Consider the following 19,202-nt stretch of genomic DNA (forward strand, 5'->3'; position numbering starts at 1 on the left):
GCAGAGCGAGCTCCCTGCCCCCGGGGAGCCGGTGGGGGGTTTTGGCAGCCCCGCCTGGCGCCCACCCGTCTTCCCAGCTTGGCCCTGCTGCTGCGGCCGGCCTGCCTTCTGCCCGCCCTGCAGGCACCCTGTGACCCCAGCCTGCCCGCTCCGCTCGCCCTCCTGTCGGGTCCCGGTCCCTGGTTTTTGTCTCCAGCACAACCAAGTGCTCTTGCAAAAAGTGGGAGCCAGGGCGCCGGGCGGCCGCTTGCCCGGTGCGTCCCTGGGGCCCCTCGGACTGGCCCGGGTCCCCCGCGCTCTCACTCCCAACGCCTTACCGCCTTGTTGCTCTCCAGCCAGATAGATCTTTGAAAAATAGCACCCCGGTGTCCCTAGCGTGTTCATCATCTTTCTACCAGCCCCCCAAGCTGCCGGCCTCACTTTACAGACTGGGGGTGGGGTGGGGGTGGGGGAATCCTCGAAATTAACCAGCCCAAGGTCACACACCCAGTAAGCCTGGGGCTCGAACCCAGGGCTGCGGGCAGCCTGTTTTCTCCGAGGCTGTGGGGTCTGGGGACTTGGGAAGAAGGGACGCGCCGGTGGGGTGGGCCGGCCGGGGCGGGGCGGAGGCGGCGGGCCCCGGTGGGGCGGGCCCGCGCGGGTGGCGGCGGCGGCGGCCAGCGCTCCGACACAGCCGGCTGGCGAGACCCGGGAGCCGGAGGCGCGGCGCGCCGCCCAGCCCGGGACGGAACCCGGCGCCGAGCGGGCCACGGGAGGGGCGCGGGCTGCGGGGCGCGGGGGCGGGCCCGGCCCCAGCCCGGCAGGCCGCGCCACGGGCACCGGCCCCGCAGGCGCCCCTGCCCAGGCGCCCGCCAAGCTAGGACAGAGCGCGCCAGCGCGCGGAGCCGAGGCGCCGGGACTCGCACCGCGCGGGAGGCGGCCGGCGCGGGCGCAGCGCCCCTTCCTCCCGGTGAGTGGCGGGTGGCTAGCGGGGGGCGCCAACTTCGCCGCCAACTTGGGGCTGGGCTCCGGCGCCTCGCGGGCAAGGACGGCGGGGACAGAGGCGGGCCACAGGGGAGAGTCTGGCGGGCGCTCGGACCCCGAGGCGGGTGGAGCTGGGGGGCCGGGACCTGGGGCACCCAGCCTGGGGGTTCAGACCCAGGCGGGCGGGGACGAGGTGTGGGAGAGAGGCCGAGGTGCCAGGCGCGCGCGGCGGACGCGAGGGAAGGACGAGGGCGAGGCGCCCAAGACGTTCGTCTCCTGGGTCGCCGAGCCCTCCGGCTCCCTTTTTCGCCGGGCGCCGCGGCACCGCTGGGGAGGGTGCGGTGCGCGGACGCAGGAGTCGGGGCTACGAGCCCCGCAACTGTTGCTGCGGGAAGCCGGGCGGGGCTTGGGGAGCTGGAGCTGTGGCTGAGCTCAGCCAGAGCGAAGGGGGCTGGAGAGGGCGCGGAGCAGAGAGGACGAAAGGGGCGTCGGTGGCGCCAGGAGCCGGCCGCCTGCTCCCGGAGGTCAGCAGAGCATCTGCCCTCGCAGCCCCGCCCCCCCCTCCCCAGGTCCCCCTCTCCCAGCTCTTCCTTCCATGCAACCTCCCTCCTCTGACCTCAGGGAACCAGAGTGGGCTTCACGGGGTGGTGGGATCTCCCCAAACGCTGGCCCGGCGCCCGGCTGGGAGACGAAGGGTGGGCGAAGAAGACCTGGGAGAGGCGAGAGCCCCCCCACCCCCGCGCTCCGGTGCGCTGGGCCTTGGTGGCCGCACCAGCACGTTGCTCTGGTCTCCCCGGGCTTCGACCAGGATCCCCGACGGCGGGGAAGGGGGGCCGCAAGTCTCCTGCTGCAGAAAGAGATTCATGCCTAGGCCCAGGCGGGCAGGGCTAGGGCCATGCGAAGGTAAAGTCACCCAGAGGCCAGAAAATCCCCAAGTGTGCATCCCACGAGCCATGGAAAGGTCCTGCCGGGTGAGCGAAGGGGGAGTTCCTGCCGGGCCCTGACGCTCACCCTACTGGTCCTAGCCCTGCTCCCCCGGAGGGACTTCGGGCTCGGTCCCCAGCTCCCCAAAGCGCACCGCCCTGGCTTCATCCCCGAAATTGAGGAAGGGAACTTGGGGGGTGGGGATGCCTGCTCTGTCTCAGAGCCCGTCTAGTTTCTGGCTGCGCCAGTCAGCTTCTAAGCTGCTCCTAAACTCGGTACTAGGAATTCGAATATTAACGTGAAGAGGACCCAGTAAGACCGGGAACCTGACTCCTGGATTTGCCCTAGGGCAGGACTGAGCTGGTACGGCGCCCACAGCCCCACCTGCCAGGCGAGCTCGGTTCTCCCCACCCGCGGGGCTTGGGGCGCGATCCAGCTTGGGGGCAGCGGGGATGGGGACCTAGGAGCCAGGGAGGTCCGCAGAGGGCAGCGGCGAGGCGGGGGGCTCGGGTGCGTGGTGCCCAGTTTGGCCGCCAGGAGGCGTGGCGCGGGTCCCGGCGTCCGGAGTCGGCTCCGCCGCATCGCAAGTGTCCTTGAGCCGCGGGTGACAGTGGCTCTCGCCGCTCGCGCCCCCTCCTCCCACTGGGGGAGCCTGATGCCACGTTCCCTATGAATTATTTATCGCTGGCCTAAAAATACCCCGAACTTCACAGCCCGAGTGTAAGAGATTCCCCGGGGGTCCGAATGGAATCAGCGGCGAGGGTGTGTGGGGGGAGTTAGTCTTGCAGGAGGGAGACCTCGGTGCCCGCGACAGTGGCGGCAAGGTGGAGGGGTGGTCTTCGCCCCTGGCGTCCGGGTTCTCCCCTGGCGCTCGGCAGAAGGGAGACAGGGAAACCCGACGGCAGGTAGCTCAACCGGTGGGCGGAGGATCCAGACGGGCCGCACAGCTGGGGTCCCTCGGCTCCTCCGGAAAGCTGCGCGGTTCGTGGGTGGGGCTGACTCCGGGGACCCAGGTTCCCGGCCTGGGGGAGGGGGAACGGCCCTCAGATGTCTGGAGTGGGAGAGTGTGTGCACGTCTGTCTGTGTGCGGGGAGCCTGCCTGGGATTGGGGGAGCAGGGGAAGAGAGAGAAGAGCTCTAAGCAGGCGGAGGTGTTCGGGCCGTTCAAGGTGATGCTGTGTCTCGGAAGACCCGACCATTGCCTTCCTCGCCCGGGCTTTTTTTGGGAGGCGGGGTCGGAGTGTTCAAGTATTAACAGCCCCTTTGCGAAAGGTGTGGGCTGCAAGGGGGTGGGCAGAGATCTGGAAGGCAACAGTCCAGAGCGGGGAGGGGGCATCCGGAAGTGACAGGAGCTCCCCGACCGGAGGTGGTGGGGGGGAAGGGCAACCAGCCTGGAACCAGACCCAGACCCTCTGGGTCCTCACCTGTGTGTCCGGAGCTGCGAGGTACTAAGTCAGGGGCTCTGTGGCAGAGGGATTTACCTGGGGCTCTGAAAGTTCTGGAACTTGTCGTGTGACCGAGGGAAGAGGTCACTGGAGCCCGAGGGAGCAGCAGAGCAAAGGCCTGGAGGTGAGGGCAGTGCGCCGTCTGGCCACCAGGCTGGAGGAGGAGGAGGTCCCCGGAGGGGCGGGCGGGCTCTGTCCGTGGGACCAGGGTGTCCCGGCTGCGTGTGCGGGCACCAGGGAGCAGGCGTGCTGTCTGAGGAGGGGTGCAGCGGCCAGAGGGCTCTTTCTGGCCAGTGGGGCAGGTGGGGGCGCTGGCTGGATGGGAGGCCGAGAGGTGGGAGGCCAGGGGGAGACACGTGGGAGAGGGGGTCAGGCTGGGGCTCGGGTCTGACCCTCCTAACTTGCTGGGGAGGCTGGATGCCCCGTGGTGCTGAGACTGTGGAGGCTGAGACTTTTGGAATCTGCCCATTGCTCTTTTTTTAAAAAATATTTCTTAAATTTATTGTTATTTAGAAGATAATTGATATTCAATGCTGTGTTACTTTCTGCTGTACACCGAAGAGAATCAGCCACGCATGTGTGCTCAGTCGCTCAGTCGTGTCTGACTCTGTGACCCCGTGGACTGTAGCCCGCCAGGCTTCTCTGGCCATGGGATTCTCCAGGCAAGAGTACTGGAGTAGGTTGCCGTTTCCCTCCTCCAGGGGATCTTCCCGACCCAGAGATCAAACCCATGTCTCTTGTGTCTCCTGCACTGGCAGACGGATTCTTGAGCACTGTGCCAATTGGGAAGCCTTTCCCATTGCTCTTTGAAGCCTGGGGACTGCCTTGATTGGGGTCCCTCCATCCACAGGCATTCTGTGATCACTCCTGGGGAGAGGCAAAACCTGCCCCAGCTTCCTCTCCTCGCCAATTCCAGCCCTGGAGGACACCTTCCCATCTGAGACAGTCTCTGGGGACGGTGCCCCCTCGGAGCTGAGGGAGGACCTGGGTCCTTCATCTACAGTCACGTAGTCGGAAAGAAACAAAATGAGAGCCACATGTAGGCACGTTAGAAAAAAGGAAAAAGAAGTGAAATGAATTCTACCACTATATTGTGTCTGAATCAATGTATCTAAAATACTTCTTCAACATGTGATCAATATAAAAATATTAATGAGATGTGTTCTTTTTGTAAGAGGAGTTTTTGTTATCCAGTGTGTATTTTACACCTACAGCATGCCTCCGTTGGGATGAGCCTCATTTAAGGGCCTGATAATCACACGTGGCTGGTGGCTGCTATATTTGACAGCATGGGTCCGGAACTCAGAGCTGGGAGGCAGAAACGGGGGAGGCTTCAGGCTTCCCAGGGATGGGCAGCTGAGCACAGAGAGCTTGCAGGAGGAGAAAGGAGCATGACAGTGTCCTTTGCTGGTGTGATTCAAAATCTCTGATTGAAGGTAGCAGTGGACATGGTGGGCTTATGTCCCTGCCCTAGAGTCACACACATCTCCAGGCTGACATTCTTTTTATTTATTTATTCCACTGTGCCGGGTCTTAGTTGTGACACGTGGGGTCTTTGATCTTCTTTGCAGCATTCAGGATCTTTAGTTGCAGCATTCGAACTCCTAGTCGTGGCATGTGGGATCTAGTTCCCCGACTAGGGATCGAACCCGGGCCCCCTACATCGGGAGCGTAGAATCTTAGTTACTGGACCATCAGGGAAATCTCTCCGGGCTGACATTCTCAGTGTACTGGGAAACCCTACACAGGGGGAGATTTCAAGGGCACAAAAACAAGTACAGTATTCCCTCTCCTGCCAAAAATCCTGTCTTCTCATTCTGAAATGAAAGCTGGCCCAGCCTGGTCACCCTTTGGCCCTCTCCCGTTCAGTAGTTTCATCGGGGAAGTGATGGGAATGGAGAGGGTGGCAAAGCTGTGGCTGAGGGCCAGCAGGGGGGGAGAGCTGCCTCCTGCACACCGCTCACCGGCGTGGCTGTTGGTCCCAATCCAAAGCAGTGACGCTTGTTTCAGGAGGATACACATCAGGCCCTTGGGGTAGGTTTAAAAAATCCCTCACACCAGTGACGGCCCAAGTCATGTGTGAGATACTGTGGGGACTGCAGGTGACCCCAATCCCTGAAAAACTCAGCGGGGTCTCACACTCCTGCTGTGGAAGAGCTGCTACTAATTGAAGCCACGGAGAGAAGGGTAGGGATGTCCAGAGCCCAGAAGGAGGGGCTTTGTGCCAGGCAGGGTTACATAGAGCAGGGTCCTCAGGGATGTTAGATTCAACTTAAGATGCAGGTGTGTGTGTGTGTGTGTGTGTGTGTGTGTGTGTGTGTGTTACAAGAGCTGCCTTCCTTCACCTGACTATGGGGCTGTCACTTAGAAAATAAGGATGCTGGTAACAATGGGTAGCCCTCCCACTGCTATGATGTAGTCCTGGGATTATTGCAGGCAAGAAATCATGGCTCAGAGAGGCTAAGCAACTTCCCCAAGATCACACAGTCAGTGAGTGGCAGAACTGGGACTTGAACTCAGGTCTCCCTGACTCAAATCCATGCACTTGGTACCAGATTAGCGTTTGATGTGTACCTTCCTGGGGCAGAGCCCAGACAGATAAGTTTCAAAGGTCTGGCCTTTCTAGCCAAGCGTGCTGTTCAGCAGCAGAAGGGAAGTCATAAATACCCGTCCAGGCCACGTTCTGCCCAGACCCCGGTCTCCAGGCTGCATGTGGACACTCAGCTAACCTCTCTGCCTCTTTCTCTGTGTCTGTCTGTGTCTGTCCGCCTCTGTCTGTGGAGGGAGGCTCCCCCCTCTTCTCTTTCATCCTCTGGGTGTCTGTCCCTCTGACTCTGGCTCTCGCCTCCTCTCTGTCCTTCTTGTTTTTTCTCCATGCCTCCGTCTCCCTGCCTGTGCCTACCCTGCTCTCTCCGCAGGACTCTCCGGCGGACATGAGGGTGGCCCTGGGCCCGGCCCTGCTGCTTACCTCACTCCTCGGGGCCTGGGCAGGGCTGGGCCCTGGGCAGGGAGAGCAGACTGTGACGGTGGCCGTGGTGTTTGGCAGCTCGGGGTCCCCGCAGGCCCAGGCCCATACCCACCTCACCCCCCAGAGCTTCCTGGACTTGCCCCTGGAGATCCAGCCGCTGACCGTGGGCGTCAACAACACCAACCCCAGCAGTCTTCTCACCCAGATCTGCGGGCTCCTGGGGGCTGCCCGGGTCCATGGCATCGTCTTTGAGGACAACGTGGGCACCGAGGCCGTGGCCCAGATCCTGGACTTCATCTCCTCCCAGACCCACGTGCCGATCCTCAGCATCAGTGGGGGCTCTGCTGTGGTCCTCACTCCCAAGGTGCCCGTTCAAAGTCATGTCTTCCCATCCCTTGAGCTTGGAGCCAGGCTGGGGCTGGGTGTGTGGGCTGAGTCTGGGCCAGGGAGATGCCTGGGTCCCAGGAAGGTGGGATTGGGTGGGCCCAGCAAGCATGTGGGGACTGAGAGGGACATGGGTGAGGGAGGGGAAGGCTGTGGGAATGATGGTTCTATGTTCTGGAAGATAAACTTTCTGAGCTGCTTTAGCATTTGTGACTGGATGAGGGGTGGGCAGGTGGAAAACCCACCGGTTCTGAAACAGCCCTGGCTCGCCTTCTCCCTCTTTTTCTGGCCTTCCTTGGTCAGGCTCCAGACCCCAGATCAAAGTGCCAGGCTGGGTATGGGATCTGAAGCAGCTGGCCTGCAGGCTAGAACTTGTGGGGGCAGGTCACGTCTGAGACCTGGGGGAGGCACGCCCTCGCTGTCTGTCCTTGGGGGGGAGAAAGTTCTAAACATACATTCACCTGCAGTCACAGCTGGGATCAGTGTCTGGAAGAAAAAACACGGGGTGCCTCGAGGGAGTCCAATAGGGCCCCTTCTGGGTCGGGGACTGGTCAGAGAAGAAGGTCTCTTGAGAAGTGACACCTAAAAAAAAAAAAAAAAAAAAAAAGAAGTGACACCTAAGCTGAGACCTGGAGGATGAGGGGGGTTGACAGGTTGTGTGTGTGGGGGGGTGGAGTGGGAGTGAGTGTCCTAGGCTAAAGGAGCAGTTCCAGGCAGTTCACAGTAGCGCAAATGCTCAGAGGCTAGAAGCAGCAGAGTATTTAAGAAACAGAAGCCTGGAGGGGGAGGTGAGGTCCTGACCACATGGGAAGACATTTGGGTTTTACTGTAAGAAAGTGAGGAGCTGACGGTGTTGAGGGGAGAAACTGATCTATTTGCCCGTCTTTTATGCTTATATTTTTATTATGGGGAATTTCTAAGCATACATAAAAATAGAAGAGTTTAATGATCCCAGGTAACCCCCAGGCCAACCATGCCTTATCCTTACCCCCACCCACTTTCCCTTCTTCTGTATTATTTTGAAGGAAAACCCATATGTAATATTTATCTCATCCATAAACACCTCAGTACACAAGTCTAGACGATAGGGCTTTACAAAGTAATAAAACCACCATACATCATCCCATCTACGAAACAATAAAAATCCCTTAACAGCAAAACACTTCCAGGCAGTGTTCAAATCTTCCCCCATTGTCTCATGAACGTCATAAATGTGTATGTTAAAGTCTGTTGACTTGAAGCAGGAGCCAAACTAGAGTCCCACGTAGCGATCGGTTGGTACCACTTCCGAGTCTCCGTCTCAAGTCTCCTCTTCCACCTCTCTCTTTTTTCCTTGTAAAGTTGTTTGTTGAAGGGACTGGTTTGCTTGTCTTATAGGGTTTTCATGAAGTTGCTTTTTTAAAAGATTGAGAGAGTAGCAGTGTGGTGAGATCGTGATGGGGTGGGGCGGCAGCAGGGAACCCACAGCTTGGAGAGGACTGCCCTAGTTCAGGCTAGGTCTGGCGGGGCCAGGGCGCTTTGTGGTGGCCGAGGCAGGGGAGAGGAGGAACCTTCTCATCGCCAGGGCTCCCTAGAGGATGGAGCTTTCCCAGTTGCCTCTGGGCCTGACATCGTCTCTCAGCACGGGTGACTCTCCACTCTCACAGTGCTGTAGAAAAATACAGACGCCCAGTGTACCGTTTCTGAGAGGCCCATTCCGTTGGCCGGGACTAGGGGCTATAGAGTCATCTGAAGAGTTTGTTGAAATACAGATCCCTGGGCGCCGTCCTTAGAGAGTCTGACCCAGCAGGTGTGCATTGCCCCAGAGAATTTACAATTCCTACAAGCGCCCAGGTGACGCTGCTGCTGCCAGTCTGCGGTCCAGACTTGGTCAGGCACCAGGGTTTTAAAAATGCTCTCCAGGGAATTCTCATGGGCAGCAGAGGCTGAGAACCACGCGCGGGACCGGAGGGAGGGATGAAGGGATGCCGGGGTGCCCAGCATCTTCTGACGCAGAGGCGTGGGGGGCGGGGGTCAACCGAGGGGCGGGGTTTAACCCAGGGGCGGGGCACGACCGGCCCCGCCCCCGCTCAGGCCCCGCCCCCCGTCCCGCAGGAACCGGGCTCCGCCTTCCTGCAGCTGGGCGTGTCCCTGGAGCAGCAGCTGCAGGTGCTGTTCAAGGTGCTGGAGGAGTACGACTGGAGCGCCTTCGCCGTGATCACCAGCCTGCACCCCGGCCACGCGCTCTTCCTCGAGGGCGTGCGCGCCGTCGCCGACGCCAGCTACCTGAGTTGGCGGCTGCTGGACGTGCTTACGTTGGAGCTGGGCCCCGGCGGGGCGCGCGCGCACACCCAGCGCCTGCTGCGCCAGCTCGACGCCCCGGTGCTGGTGGCCTACTGCTCGCGCGAGGAGGCCGAGGTGCTCTTCGCTGAGGCGGCGCAGGCTGGCCTGGTGGGGCCTGGGCACGTGTGGCTGGTGCCCAGCCTGGCGCTGGGCAGCACCGACACGCCCCCTGCCGCCTTCCCCGTGGGCCTCATCAGCGTTGTCACCGAGAGCTGGCGCCTCAGCCTGCGCCAGAAGGTCCGAGACGGCGTGGCCATCCTGGCCCTGGGCGCCCACGGCTACCGGCGCCAGCACGGCGCCCTGCCCGCCCCGGCTGGGGACTGCCGCGCCCACCCTGGGCCCCTCAGCCCTGCCCGGGAGGCCTTCTACAGGTAGGCACCTGCCCAGGGCATGGGCGTGAGTTTGGGCTTGCCTGTGACACCTCCCCCGAGCTGTGTGAGCTGGGGCCAAGTGACCTCGCCTCCCTGGGCCTTAGTTTCTCCATCTGAGAAAAGAGCGGGGCGTGAGAGTGTGGGGAGGACCTCGGGGGTCAACATAAGGAAACAGAGCAGTAAATACACAAATGCTCCCTGGTCCTGGTGGTGGTGATGAGGCAGGAGGTGGGGGAGGGAACGTGCGGGCCTGGGCCGTGCTGCAGGCAGGGCTCAGGGGGCACTGGCTTCTCCCCTCCTCGCAGGCACCTCCTGAATGTCACCTGGGAGGGCCGGGACTTTTCCTTCAGCCCTGGTGGGTACCTGGTCCAGCCCACCATGGTGGTGATTGCCCTCAACCGGCACCGCCTCTGGGAGATGGTGAGAAGGGGGTGAGCCCAGGGGCCCTCGGTATCCTTTCATTGTGTCCCCCCTCCTTGCCCCACAGCTGAGCAGAGAGTCCCATCTGCCCCTTATCCAGCCCCTCATCCTTCAGATCTCAGCTGAAACATCTCCACTGAGAAGCCTTCCAGGTCCCTCAGGGTGGGTGAGGCTCCTCTGCTCTGGGCTCCCACACCACCCTGGTCTCCTTCCACTGTAGAACTTAGTAAGTACTCTTATTACACAGTCCTGCGCTTGGAGGAGTAACTCACAGCCGTGTTGGCTAGATGGATGGAAAAAAATGGACTTTGGGGAGATCCGTGTTTATGAAAGAAGGTTTGCAAAGCATTAAGGGAGTAGAGAGGAGGGGCAGAAATTGATTCTGTCTTCAAAGGAGGAAACTGGAGAAGTTTTCCCAGAAGTTGGAACATTTGGCCTGGGCTATAGACACCACTCTTATGGCAGAAAGTGAAGAGGAACTAAAAAGCCTCTTGATGAAAGTGAAACAGGAGAGTGAAAAAGTTGGCTTAAAGCTCAAGATTCAGAAAACTAAGATCATGGCATCTGGTCCCATCACTTTATGGGAAATAGATGGGGAAACAGTGGAAACAGTGGCTGACTTTATTTTTCTGGGCTCCAAAATCACTGCAGATGGTGATTGCAGCCTTGAAATGAAAAGATGCTTACTCCTTGGAAGGAAAGTTATGACCAACCTAGATAGCATATTAAAAAGCAGAGACATTACTTTGCCAACAAAGGTCTGTCTAGTCAAGGCTATGGTTTTTCCAGTGGTCATGTATGGATGTGAGAGTTGGACTGTGAAGAAAGCCGAGCACCGAGAAATTGATGCTTTTGCACTGTGGTGTTGGAGAGGACTCTTGAGAGTCCCTTGGACTGCAAGGAGATCCAACTAGTCCATCCTAAAGGAGATCAGTCCTGGGTGTTCATTGGAAGGACTGATGCTGAAGCTGAAACTCCAGTACTTTGGCCACCTGATGCGAAGAGTTGACTCATTGGAAAAGCCCCTGATGCTGGGAGGGATTGGCGGCAGAAGGAGAAGGGGATGACAGAGGATGAGATGGCTGGATGGCATCACCGACTCGATGGACTTGAATTTGAGTAAACTCCAGGAGTTGGTGATGGACAGGGAGGCCTGGCGTGCTGCGATTCATGGGGTTGCAGAGTCGGACACGACTGAGCGACTGAACTGAACTGAACTGATACACAGTTGAGTAGGAGCCCAGCAGGAAGGGATACTAGTTTCGTGTAGACCAAGGGGAAGATGGATGTGGAGCATTTTTAATCAATGTGGTCAGGGGTGTGGAGACTGGGGAAGAAGGAAGGGGTGATGGAGAGAAGTTAAACCTAAGTGTGAAGGGCATTGAGTGCTGGGCTAAGGACTTTGTGTGAGGGTCTGGGGAATGACGTGGAGAGACAGGCTCAGGTCTGGGCTTTAGGAAGACTCTCTGGGCCAGCAGCAGTGTGGAAGCTGGACTGGAAAGTGTGGGGACCAGAGGCCGGGGAGGCTGCAGGGAGGTCTTCCCTTCTGGGCGTGCCCAGCCCTTTGCCCTGACTCTCCTGTTCTCCAAACTCTCTCGACCCAGGCCCTGCTCTGGCCTGTCCCAGGTGACCCTAGGAGTGGTGGGGGGATTCTTGGTCCTGGCAGGCTCCCCCCCCAGAAGCCATACCTACAGGATGGGTGTAGTAGGGCTGAAGGTCCCAGGCTGAGGCCGGTCACCTTCTGCAGGTGGGGCGCTGGGACCACGGCATCCTCCACATGAAGTACCCCGTGTGGCCTCGCTACAGTGCCTCCCTGCAGCCCGTGGTGGACAGCCGGCACCTGACCGTGGCCACGCTGGAGGAGCGACCCTTTGTCATCGTGGAGAGCCCCGACCCTGGCACAGGCGGCTGCGTGCCCAACACTGTGCCCTGCCGCCGGCAGAGCAACCACAGCTTCAGGTCCGCCAGAACACACGGGGCGGGGAGGGGGCGACATGAGCCGTGCGCTGCTGAGTGATGGCGCGAGAGTGTGTCTCATGCTCAGGAGTCGGGGCAGGGCCCGCACGCCAGGCTGCGAGAGCCGCTGGCTCTGACCCCCGGTGGTCTTCTTGGTGGCAGCAGCGGTGACGCGGCCCCCTACACCAAGCTCTGCTGTAAGGGCTTCTGCATCGACATCCTCAAGAAGCTGGCCAAGGTGGTCAGGTTCTCCTACGACCTGTACCTGGTGACCAACGGCAAGCATGGCAAGCGGGTGCGCGGCGTGTGGAACGGCATGATCGGGGAGGTAGGCCGCCCCCAGGCCTCCCAAGCCCACCCGCCTGCCTGCCCGGCGCCCCCCACCCCGACGTCCGCCAGCCACCCCCAGATGGTCCCTTCGGTGTTTCCTCCTGTGCTGCGGGTCCGTCGGGGTGAGACCCAGGCCCAGCTCCCACGGGTCTCCAAGCTGGCATGGGTAATGTGTTGGCACCAGTGATGACTCCCAGGGGTAGAGCTCTGAGGACTCAGGTGGAGGGTGCTGGCCGGGGGGCCAGGAGGGGAGTGGGAGCCCCTCCTCCGATCTGGGTCTGACCCTCAGGTGTACTACAAGCGGGCGGACATGGCCATCGGCTCCCTCACCATCAACGAGGAACGCTCCGAGATTGTGGACTTCTCCGTGCCCTTCGTGGAGACAGGCATCAGCGTGATGGTGGCCCGCAGCAATGGCACCGTCTCCCCCTCGGCCTTCCTGGGTGCGGCTCAGGGCGGGGTGGGGGGCGAGGGTGGTGCAGAGGGACCCCCAGGTGGATGTGTGGAGCCTGGGGTGGGCCCTTGGAGGGCAAGCACTGGGTGATGGGACCCTGTCCCAGGGCAGATGGAGAGTGGAGACCAAGGCTTGCTGGGGAGCGTGGTCTCCCCAGGGGTGGTGTCTCCCCTGGGGCTCCGCTGCTCTGAGAGTCAGGGACCCCCCTCCGCTCCGTCCAAGGGGCTGGTGACCACGTGGACCCACCTGCCTGCACCCAGGCCTCCTCTGAGCTGCCTCCCTCTGTTCCCAGAGCCCTATAGCCCTGCCGTCTGGGTCATGATGTTTGTCATGTGCCTGACGGTTGTGGCCATCACTGTCTTCATGTTCGAGTACTTCAGCCCCGTGAGCTACAACCAGAACCTCACCAGCGGCAAGAGTAAGCTCCCACTTGGGCCTGGGAGGACGGAGCAGGCTTGGAGCTTCCCGGAGGGGTGGGCTCAGGGCTATGGGTAGAGGGGTTGGGGGGGAGGTTAGAGGGTGAGAGGATGGGGCAGTGGGGTGGGGGGAGCCTTTCAGAGAATGCCCCCTGGGGGGATTCCTGGCCTTCAGACAACATGCAGGGGACCCATCAGATACATGAGAGGGGGAAGCAAAGTGAGTTGATGTGCTCTGGGGTGGGGATGGCCAGGGATGGGGTTAGTGGAGACAGGAGCCTTGGACTCAGGTGGGCTGGACCTGATACCCTCTGTGCCCCAGCGTCTACCCTCTCGCCCCCAGGGTTGGGGGGCCCATCCTTCACCATCGGCAAGTCCGTGTGGCTGCTCTGGGCGCTGGTCTTCAACAACTCGGTGCCCATCGAGAACCCCCGGGGCACCACCAGCAAGATCATGGTGCTGGTGTGGGCCTTCTTTGCCGTCATCTTCCTCGCCAGCTACACTGCCAACCTGGCCGCTTTCATGATCCAGGAGCAGTACATCGACACCGTGTCCGGACTCAGTGATAAGAAGGTTCTGAAGCCCCTGCTGTTGGAGGGTGGCGGGGCGGGGGATGCCACGGGCAGGCAGGCAGGGGCAGGCCTTGGGTGGGACGCAGGACAGCTGGAATCAGAGGAATCTGAACTGGAGGCGGGAGCAGGAAGAAGCCAGGGAGCCTGGGGAGGGGAGAGATGGCTTAAGTCCACTTAGTATGTCTTGAGTGCATCTTTCCTTGTCCTGGCCTCCGTGTCCTCATCTTTAGACAGACCTGGCGCAGTCGGTCTCTAAGACAGTTCTGCCGTTCCTGTGCAAGTCCAGGCTGTGGGGATGGGGTTGGGGGTGTTGGCGCCTGGAAGGTCGGAGGAAGGGTCAGGAATGCCGACAGCCGCCCTGTGCCCACAGTTCCAGCGGCCACAGGATCAGTACCCACCCTTCCGCTTTGGCACCGTGCCCAACGGCAGCACGGAGCGGAACATCCGCAGCAACTACCGCGACATGCACACCCACATGGTCAAGTTCAACCAGCGCTCGGTGGAGGACGCGCTGACCAGCCTCAAGATGGGGTGGGTCTGCAGCCCTGCACCTCCCTCCCCTCTCACTGTCTCTACCCACGTGTCTCCCCGAGAGACCCAGGGTGGGGACGGTGAGACTGGGTTGCCTTGTAGGACTCCTGGGGAGGGGCAGAGTGAGACAAAAATGGACAACCCACCAAAGCCCAGGGGCGCAGCTGTGGTACTGACCAGGGTTCAGCCTTGCCCCCAAGTGTTGGTTATGACCTTCTTAGGGTCTTTAGGGGCCTGGAGGGCAGAGAGGGTGTGTCCTCCAGGGGCAGAGAGCCCCCTGGAGTCTCTGAAGAGGAGGCAGGTGGGGTTCCCAAGCCGTGGGAGGGAGCTTCTTTGCATCCAGGACCCCAGGGAAGAGAAAGCTCTGCCCATTCCCCACCCCGCCCGGGTGGTGGCCAGTGGGCTCACATGGCCCAGATCCCCATCAGGCCCCGGGTTTGGTGCCCTGCACCTTGCTTGATCGCCAGCCTGAGGGCTCAGCCTGTCCCCCAGGAAGCTGGATGCCTTCATCTATGACGCCGCTGTCCTCAACTACATGGCGGGCAAGGACGAGGGCTGCAAGCTGGTCACCATCGGCTCTGGCAAGGTCTTTGCCACCACCGGCTATGGCATCGCCATGCAGAAGGACTCCCACTGGAAGCGGGCCATAGACCTGGCGCTCCTACAGTTCCTGGGAGACGGTGGGTGCAGCCTCTGGTGGGGGCCGGGGTGGGTCCTGCGTGGTTGACAAAGCCCGTGGCCGGGACAGCTGCGTGGTGGCTGGTTAGCATCTCCACTGCTGTCCTCTGAGTGCCCAGCGCCTGTTGGCAGGGAGAGAGGCTCTGGGGGTGGGAGGCTGGCACAGTAGTTGGGTAGGGGCATTAGGAACAACTGGAGGGAGACCTGAGTTGGCCAGGAGGGAGCAGGGAATAGTCGGGGAGTCCCTGAAGGAAGGAGCTCAGGCCACATAGCAGGGGTGGGGTGGGGAGTCTGAACTCCTTTACTTTTTCCCAAGACCCCTCCCCTCCATTTCCATTTTTTTTTTAAACAACAGCTATCTTTTATTTATTAATTTATTTTGGCTGCACCTTGGGACATGTGAAATCTTAGTTCCCTGACCAGGGATTGAACCTGTGCCCCCTGCAGTGGAAGCATGGAGTCCTAATCACTGGACAGTCAGGGAATTCTCTCCATTCCCATCTTGAGATGATCTGGGGTCGGTGTCAAGAGCCAGCCTAATCCCAGAGCCCCGGCCCAGGCTGGCCTTGGTACTGAGAACTCACACCCTTGAGCGGTCCAGCTAGGCTGCTCCGAGACCCAGAGAGAGCTTTGAATTTAGAGTCCCAGTTAGATAAAGAAACTGGTTTTCCATCATTGCTGCAGAGTAATGTGAGTGATACCAGTGAAGGTGTTTGCAGCCTCCTTGGGGGCCTAGGTCTTTTGTCTGTGTGTGCCCAGCTCCACGCCTGGCATGCAAGTGATCAATAAGTCTTTGACGAATAAATGAATGATAACATTTACCCAGTCAACAAGCCTTTACTGGGCATGTGGGAGGTGAGCGTGTCAGAGGCTGGCATTGCCACCCCCGCCCAGGTCCCACTCTGGTCTCCTCCGTCCTGCTTACTGACACCCTTCCCCCCATCCTCCCTGTAGGGCTGGATCCCTGTGTAGTCCTACAGGTGGGTGGTACCCTGGCCCCAGACCCCTCCTCACTCCAGGCATAGGTGAGCGCTGGAAGGGTCCTCCCTGAGCCAGATGCGCACCCACCCCCGCCCCCAGGGGAGACCCAGAAGCTGGAGACGGTGTGGCTCTCGGGGATCTGCCAGAATGAGAAGAACGAGGTGATGAGCAGCAAGCTGGACATCGACAACATGGCGGGCGTCTTCTATATGCTGCTTGTGGCCATGGGGCTGGCCCTGCTGGTCTTCGCCTGGGAGCACCTGGTCTACTGGAAGCTGCGACACTCTGTGCCCAACACGTCCCGGCTGGACTTCCTGCTGGCCTTCAGCAGGGTGGGTGCCCGCCCTGCCCCAGCCAGGCACCAACCCACCTGGCCCCTGGCCCCGTTTACAGATGTAAAAAACTGAGGTCCGGAGAGGTGGCATGGCCTGCCAGCATCACGCGGCAGATGAGAAGCAGAGCCCTTCTCCAACAGGCAGGGCAGGACTCTGGAACCAGGCTGACCTGGGTCCAGAGTCCTCACTGCCATTTATTTACAAGCGGTGTGAGTTTAAGAGGAGTTCATCTCTTGGCGCCTCAGCTTCTCTGTAAACGCTCCCAATGGGACCTTATATAAGAGGCGCCTAACAAATGTTAGTTTCTTCCTGGGACTTAGAGATGCCTGAGTTGATGGATCCCACCTGGGCGAGGGGCGTGCGGCGTGGGGGCGGTCCGGGAGGGCAGGGCGCGGCTCACGGCGGGTCTACCCCCTCCCTCCGCCCAGGGCATCTACAGCTGCTTCAGCGGCGTGCAGAGCCTGGCCAGCCCCGCGCGCCCGCCCAGCCCGGACCTCACCGCCGGCTCGGCCCAGGCCAGCGTGCTCAAGATGCTGCAGGCGGCGCGCGACATGGTGACCACGGCGGGGGTGAGCAGCTCCCTGGACCGCGCCACGCGCACCATCGAGAGCTGGGGCGGCTGTCGCCCTGCGCCCCCGCCGCCCGCCTGCCCCGGCCCGCGGCCGCCCACCCCGGGTCCTCCCCGCGAGCCGAGCCCTACGGGCTGGAGGCCGCCGGACGAGGACCGCGCCGCACTGGGGCGCAGGGCCGCGCAGCCCTCGGGCCGCCCCCCGACGCCCCGGCCCGCCCTTCCCGACGTCTCCCGGGCGTCGGGCCGGCGGGCCTGGGAGGCGCGGTGGCCGCTGCGGCCGGGGCGGCGCGGGCGGCGCTTCTCGGCCTCCGAGCGGCGTGCGCACCCGGAGCGTCCCCTGTCGCCCGAGCGCGGCCACTACAGCTCCTTCCCTCGCGCCGACCGGTGCGGACGCCCCTTCCTGCCGCTCTTCCCGGAGCCCCCGGAGCCCGAGGACCTGCCGCTGCTCGGGCCGGAGCAGCTGGCCCGGCGGGAGGCCCTCCTGCGCGCGGCATGGGCCCAGGGGTCGCGCCCGCGCCACGCTTCCCTGCCCAGCTCAGTGGCCGAAGCCTTCACTCGGCCCAGTTCCGGGCCCGCCCGCTGTGCCCGCCCGGCCTGCGGGCGCTTGATACCCGCGCAGTCCATGCGGCTGCCGTCGTACCGCGAGGCCTGCCAGGACGGGCTGTGGGCCGGGCCCCCCGCCTGGGCGCACAGACCGCACGCCTGCCTCCACGCCCATGCCCACCTGCCGCTCTGCTGGGGGGTTGTCTGCCCTCACCTCCCACCCTGTGCTGCCCATGGCCCCTGGCTCCCTGGGGCCTGGGGGCCTCCGGGACACAGACACAGGACTCTGGGGCTGAGCCCAGAATACAGCGGCGGTGGGGAACTGGAAGGGGTCAGCAGGGCGGCCTGTGGGACACACGACTTTCCGCCGCCTTGCACCTGGAGGCGGATCTCCAGCTTGGAGTCAGAAGTATGAGGGCTCAGGTCCTCTGGTTCCTGTTCAGCTGGATCTTCTGCCTGGCGCTGCCAGCAGTTAGAGGGCAGGTGGTCTCCGGCCTTCCTGGCTTCCGTCTTGAAATCCAACCGAGTGACAGATGATATCTTCACGGTCAGCCCGGTGACCTCAGCAGCCGCAGTCCTGTTGCGGGTTGGGCTTCTGCTATCTTCTTATGCAAATCCCTTCCCACCTGGCCTGGAGTCACAGGGGGAGCAGCGGGGTCTCCCTCCCGTGCCGTGAGCCGGTCCCTGGTCTTCGCTGCTGGGGGCTTGGTGTGGGAGGCATGGAAGCTGGAACTTGGGGTTGGGGCAGGGCTGACGTGTTTCTTGTTCCATCTGGCTGGAGTTTTTTTTCTCAGAGTGCTGGGACATTAAACCAACCTTTTACAACCCACTGGCCCTGACTGCCTCATTCTGCATCCCCGGAGGGGGGCACAGGGCAGCCTTTAGGTGAGAGGAGCATCATGGGAGTATCCCAGGTGAGGTGCCTGGCTACAGCAGGTGGGCAGCTCCTTGGGTGGGAGTACCCAGGAAGTGAGGCTGAGCGAAGACTCCGGGCAGAAGCCACTTGGTTTACAGTGTCAGCTCCCTCCCACCCTGGTGCCAAAAATGACAAATGTACTCAGCAGGGGGCTCTGGTGGTTGATGGATGGCGTTCATCCTTCAGTGTCCTTGAAAACAAGGACTCACACCAGGGGTCTGTGGGTGCCCTGCCCTGCCAGGGGCCCCGATGGAAGCCTGACAATGTCATGGTGCAGATGGTGGGGGGAGGTCTGTCTGGGGAAACTGCTGGGCTTTCCTGGCCAGCGGTATTCACTCCATGGTGGCTGTGCTGGGCTCAGACTGCCTGCCGGTTCTGGAAGCCTGGCACGGGTGGGCTTCTGGGGTCAGGCACAGCTCAGCTTCGCTGGTGCCAGGACTTCTGGGGCTGGGAGGACCCCCAGGTCAGAGATTCTGTCCCACATCTCAGTTCTTTGTCCTCCCTTGGGGGCTCCCAGCCCCACCTCCTTCCTCTGCTTCATGTCATTGGCTGTGAACCATCTAAAAAGATGGCTCTTGAGTACTGTTTTCAGTGCTTTCACATCTGTGATTACATTTAGCCCTACAATAACTGAAGCCAGAATTCTTTCTTCCATTCATTCCACAAACACCGGTGCCAGCAGAGCTTTTCTGACTGAGCATGTGAAGCCTGGGGCCTTTCTGTCCTGACAATTTGGGTGAAGCAGGGCGGAAACTAACTCCGTGTCATAGGGAAGAGGCCAGGGAGGGTGGTGTTGGATGCCAGAGCCATGTGCAGCCGCTGCCTCGTGCCCTCACCCTCACCACTCCTCCTTGCTGGCTTCCAGGAGGCTGGGTTCCCTCACGAGTGTCCAAATAGTCCACTGCCTGGGACTGGAGCCATGAAAACTGGAAATTTTTTTGGTTTGGCTTTAGGGGTAACAGCAGCCGAAATAGTAGAGTGGGGGAAATTTCTAATACCCCTCCATTCCCAGCTGGAGTGCCTGACCACCACCAGTTTAGGGGGCCCCCATCCATTACAGTCAGTTTCACTTTCTCTGCCCCATGGCTTTTCACAGGTTCAGATCCAGAATCTGGGAGCTCCA

The 19,202-nt window shown here is 61.1% G+C and overlaps 1 protein-coding gene across 6 annotated transcripts; it reads left to right on the forward strand.

The window, feature by feature from the left end:
- The first annotated feature begins 688 nt into the window (after positions 1 to 688).
- Positions 689 to 17,992, forward strand: GRIN2C (glutamate ionotropic receptor NMDA type subunit 2C). 6 transcript variants are annotated; one of them, XM_043905529.1, is made up of 14 exons: positions 689 to 949; positions 1,585 to 1,866; positions 6,250 to 6,663; positions 8,778 to 9,376; positions 9,682 to 9,796; positions 11,544 to 11,755; positions 11,915 to 12,080; positions 12,372 to 12,525; positions 12,829 to 12,954; positions 13,296 to 13,525; positions 13,895 to 14,055; positions 14,548 to 14,735; positions 15,814 to 16,046; positions 16,478 to 17,992. In XM_043905529.1, the coding sequence occupies exons 3-14, from the start codon at positions 6,265 to 6,267 to the stop codon at positions 17,576 to 17,578; spliced, it is 3,684 nt and encodes a 1,227-aa protein (XP_043761464.1). In that variant the 5' UTR covers positions 689 to 949; positions 1,585 to 1,866; positions 6,250 to 6,264; the 3' UTR covers positions 17,579 to 17,992. The 6 variants fall into 6 exon arrangements, with proteins under 6 accessions (XP_043761464.1, XP_043761465.1, XP_043761462.1 ...); XM_043905530.1 differs by lacking the exon at positions 1,585 to 1,866 and adding an exon at positions 5,201 to 5,365; XM_043905527.1 differs by lacking the exon at positions 1,585 to 1,866.
- Positions 17,993 to 19,202: the final 1,210 nt, after the last annotated feature.

This window comes from Cervus elaphus, chromosome 5, assembly GCF_910594005.1.
Source record: "Cervus elaphus chromosome 5, mCerEla1.1, whole genome shotgun sequence".
Taxonomy (NCBI): Eukaryota; Metazoa; Chordata; class Mammalia; order Artiodactyla; family Cervidae; genus Cervus; species Cervus elaphus.

Bases quoted from the DNA above. Each gene is read 5' to 3' on its own strand.
- GRIN2C (XM_043905529.1), top strand. From the start codon at position 6,265: ATGAGGGTGGCCCTGGGCCCGGCCCTGCTGCTTACCTCACTCCTCGGG. The intron at 9,377-9,681 runs GTAGGCACCTGC...CCCTCCTCGCAG, and splicing joins GCCCGGGAGGCCTTCTACAG to GCACCTCCTGAATGTCACCT. The intron at 12,526-12,828 runs GTGCGGCTCAGG...CTCTGTTCCCAG, and splicing joins CTCCCCCTCGGCCTTCCTGG to AGCCCTATAGCCCTGCCGTC.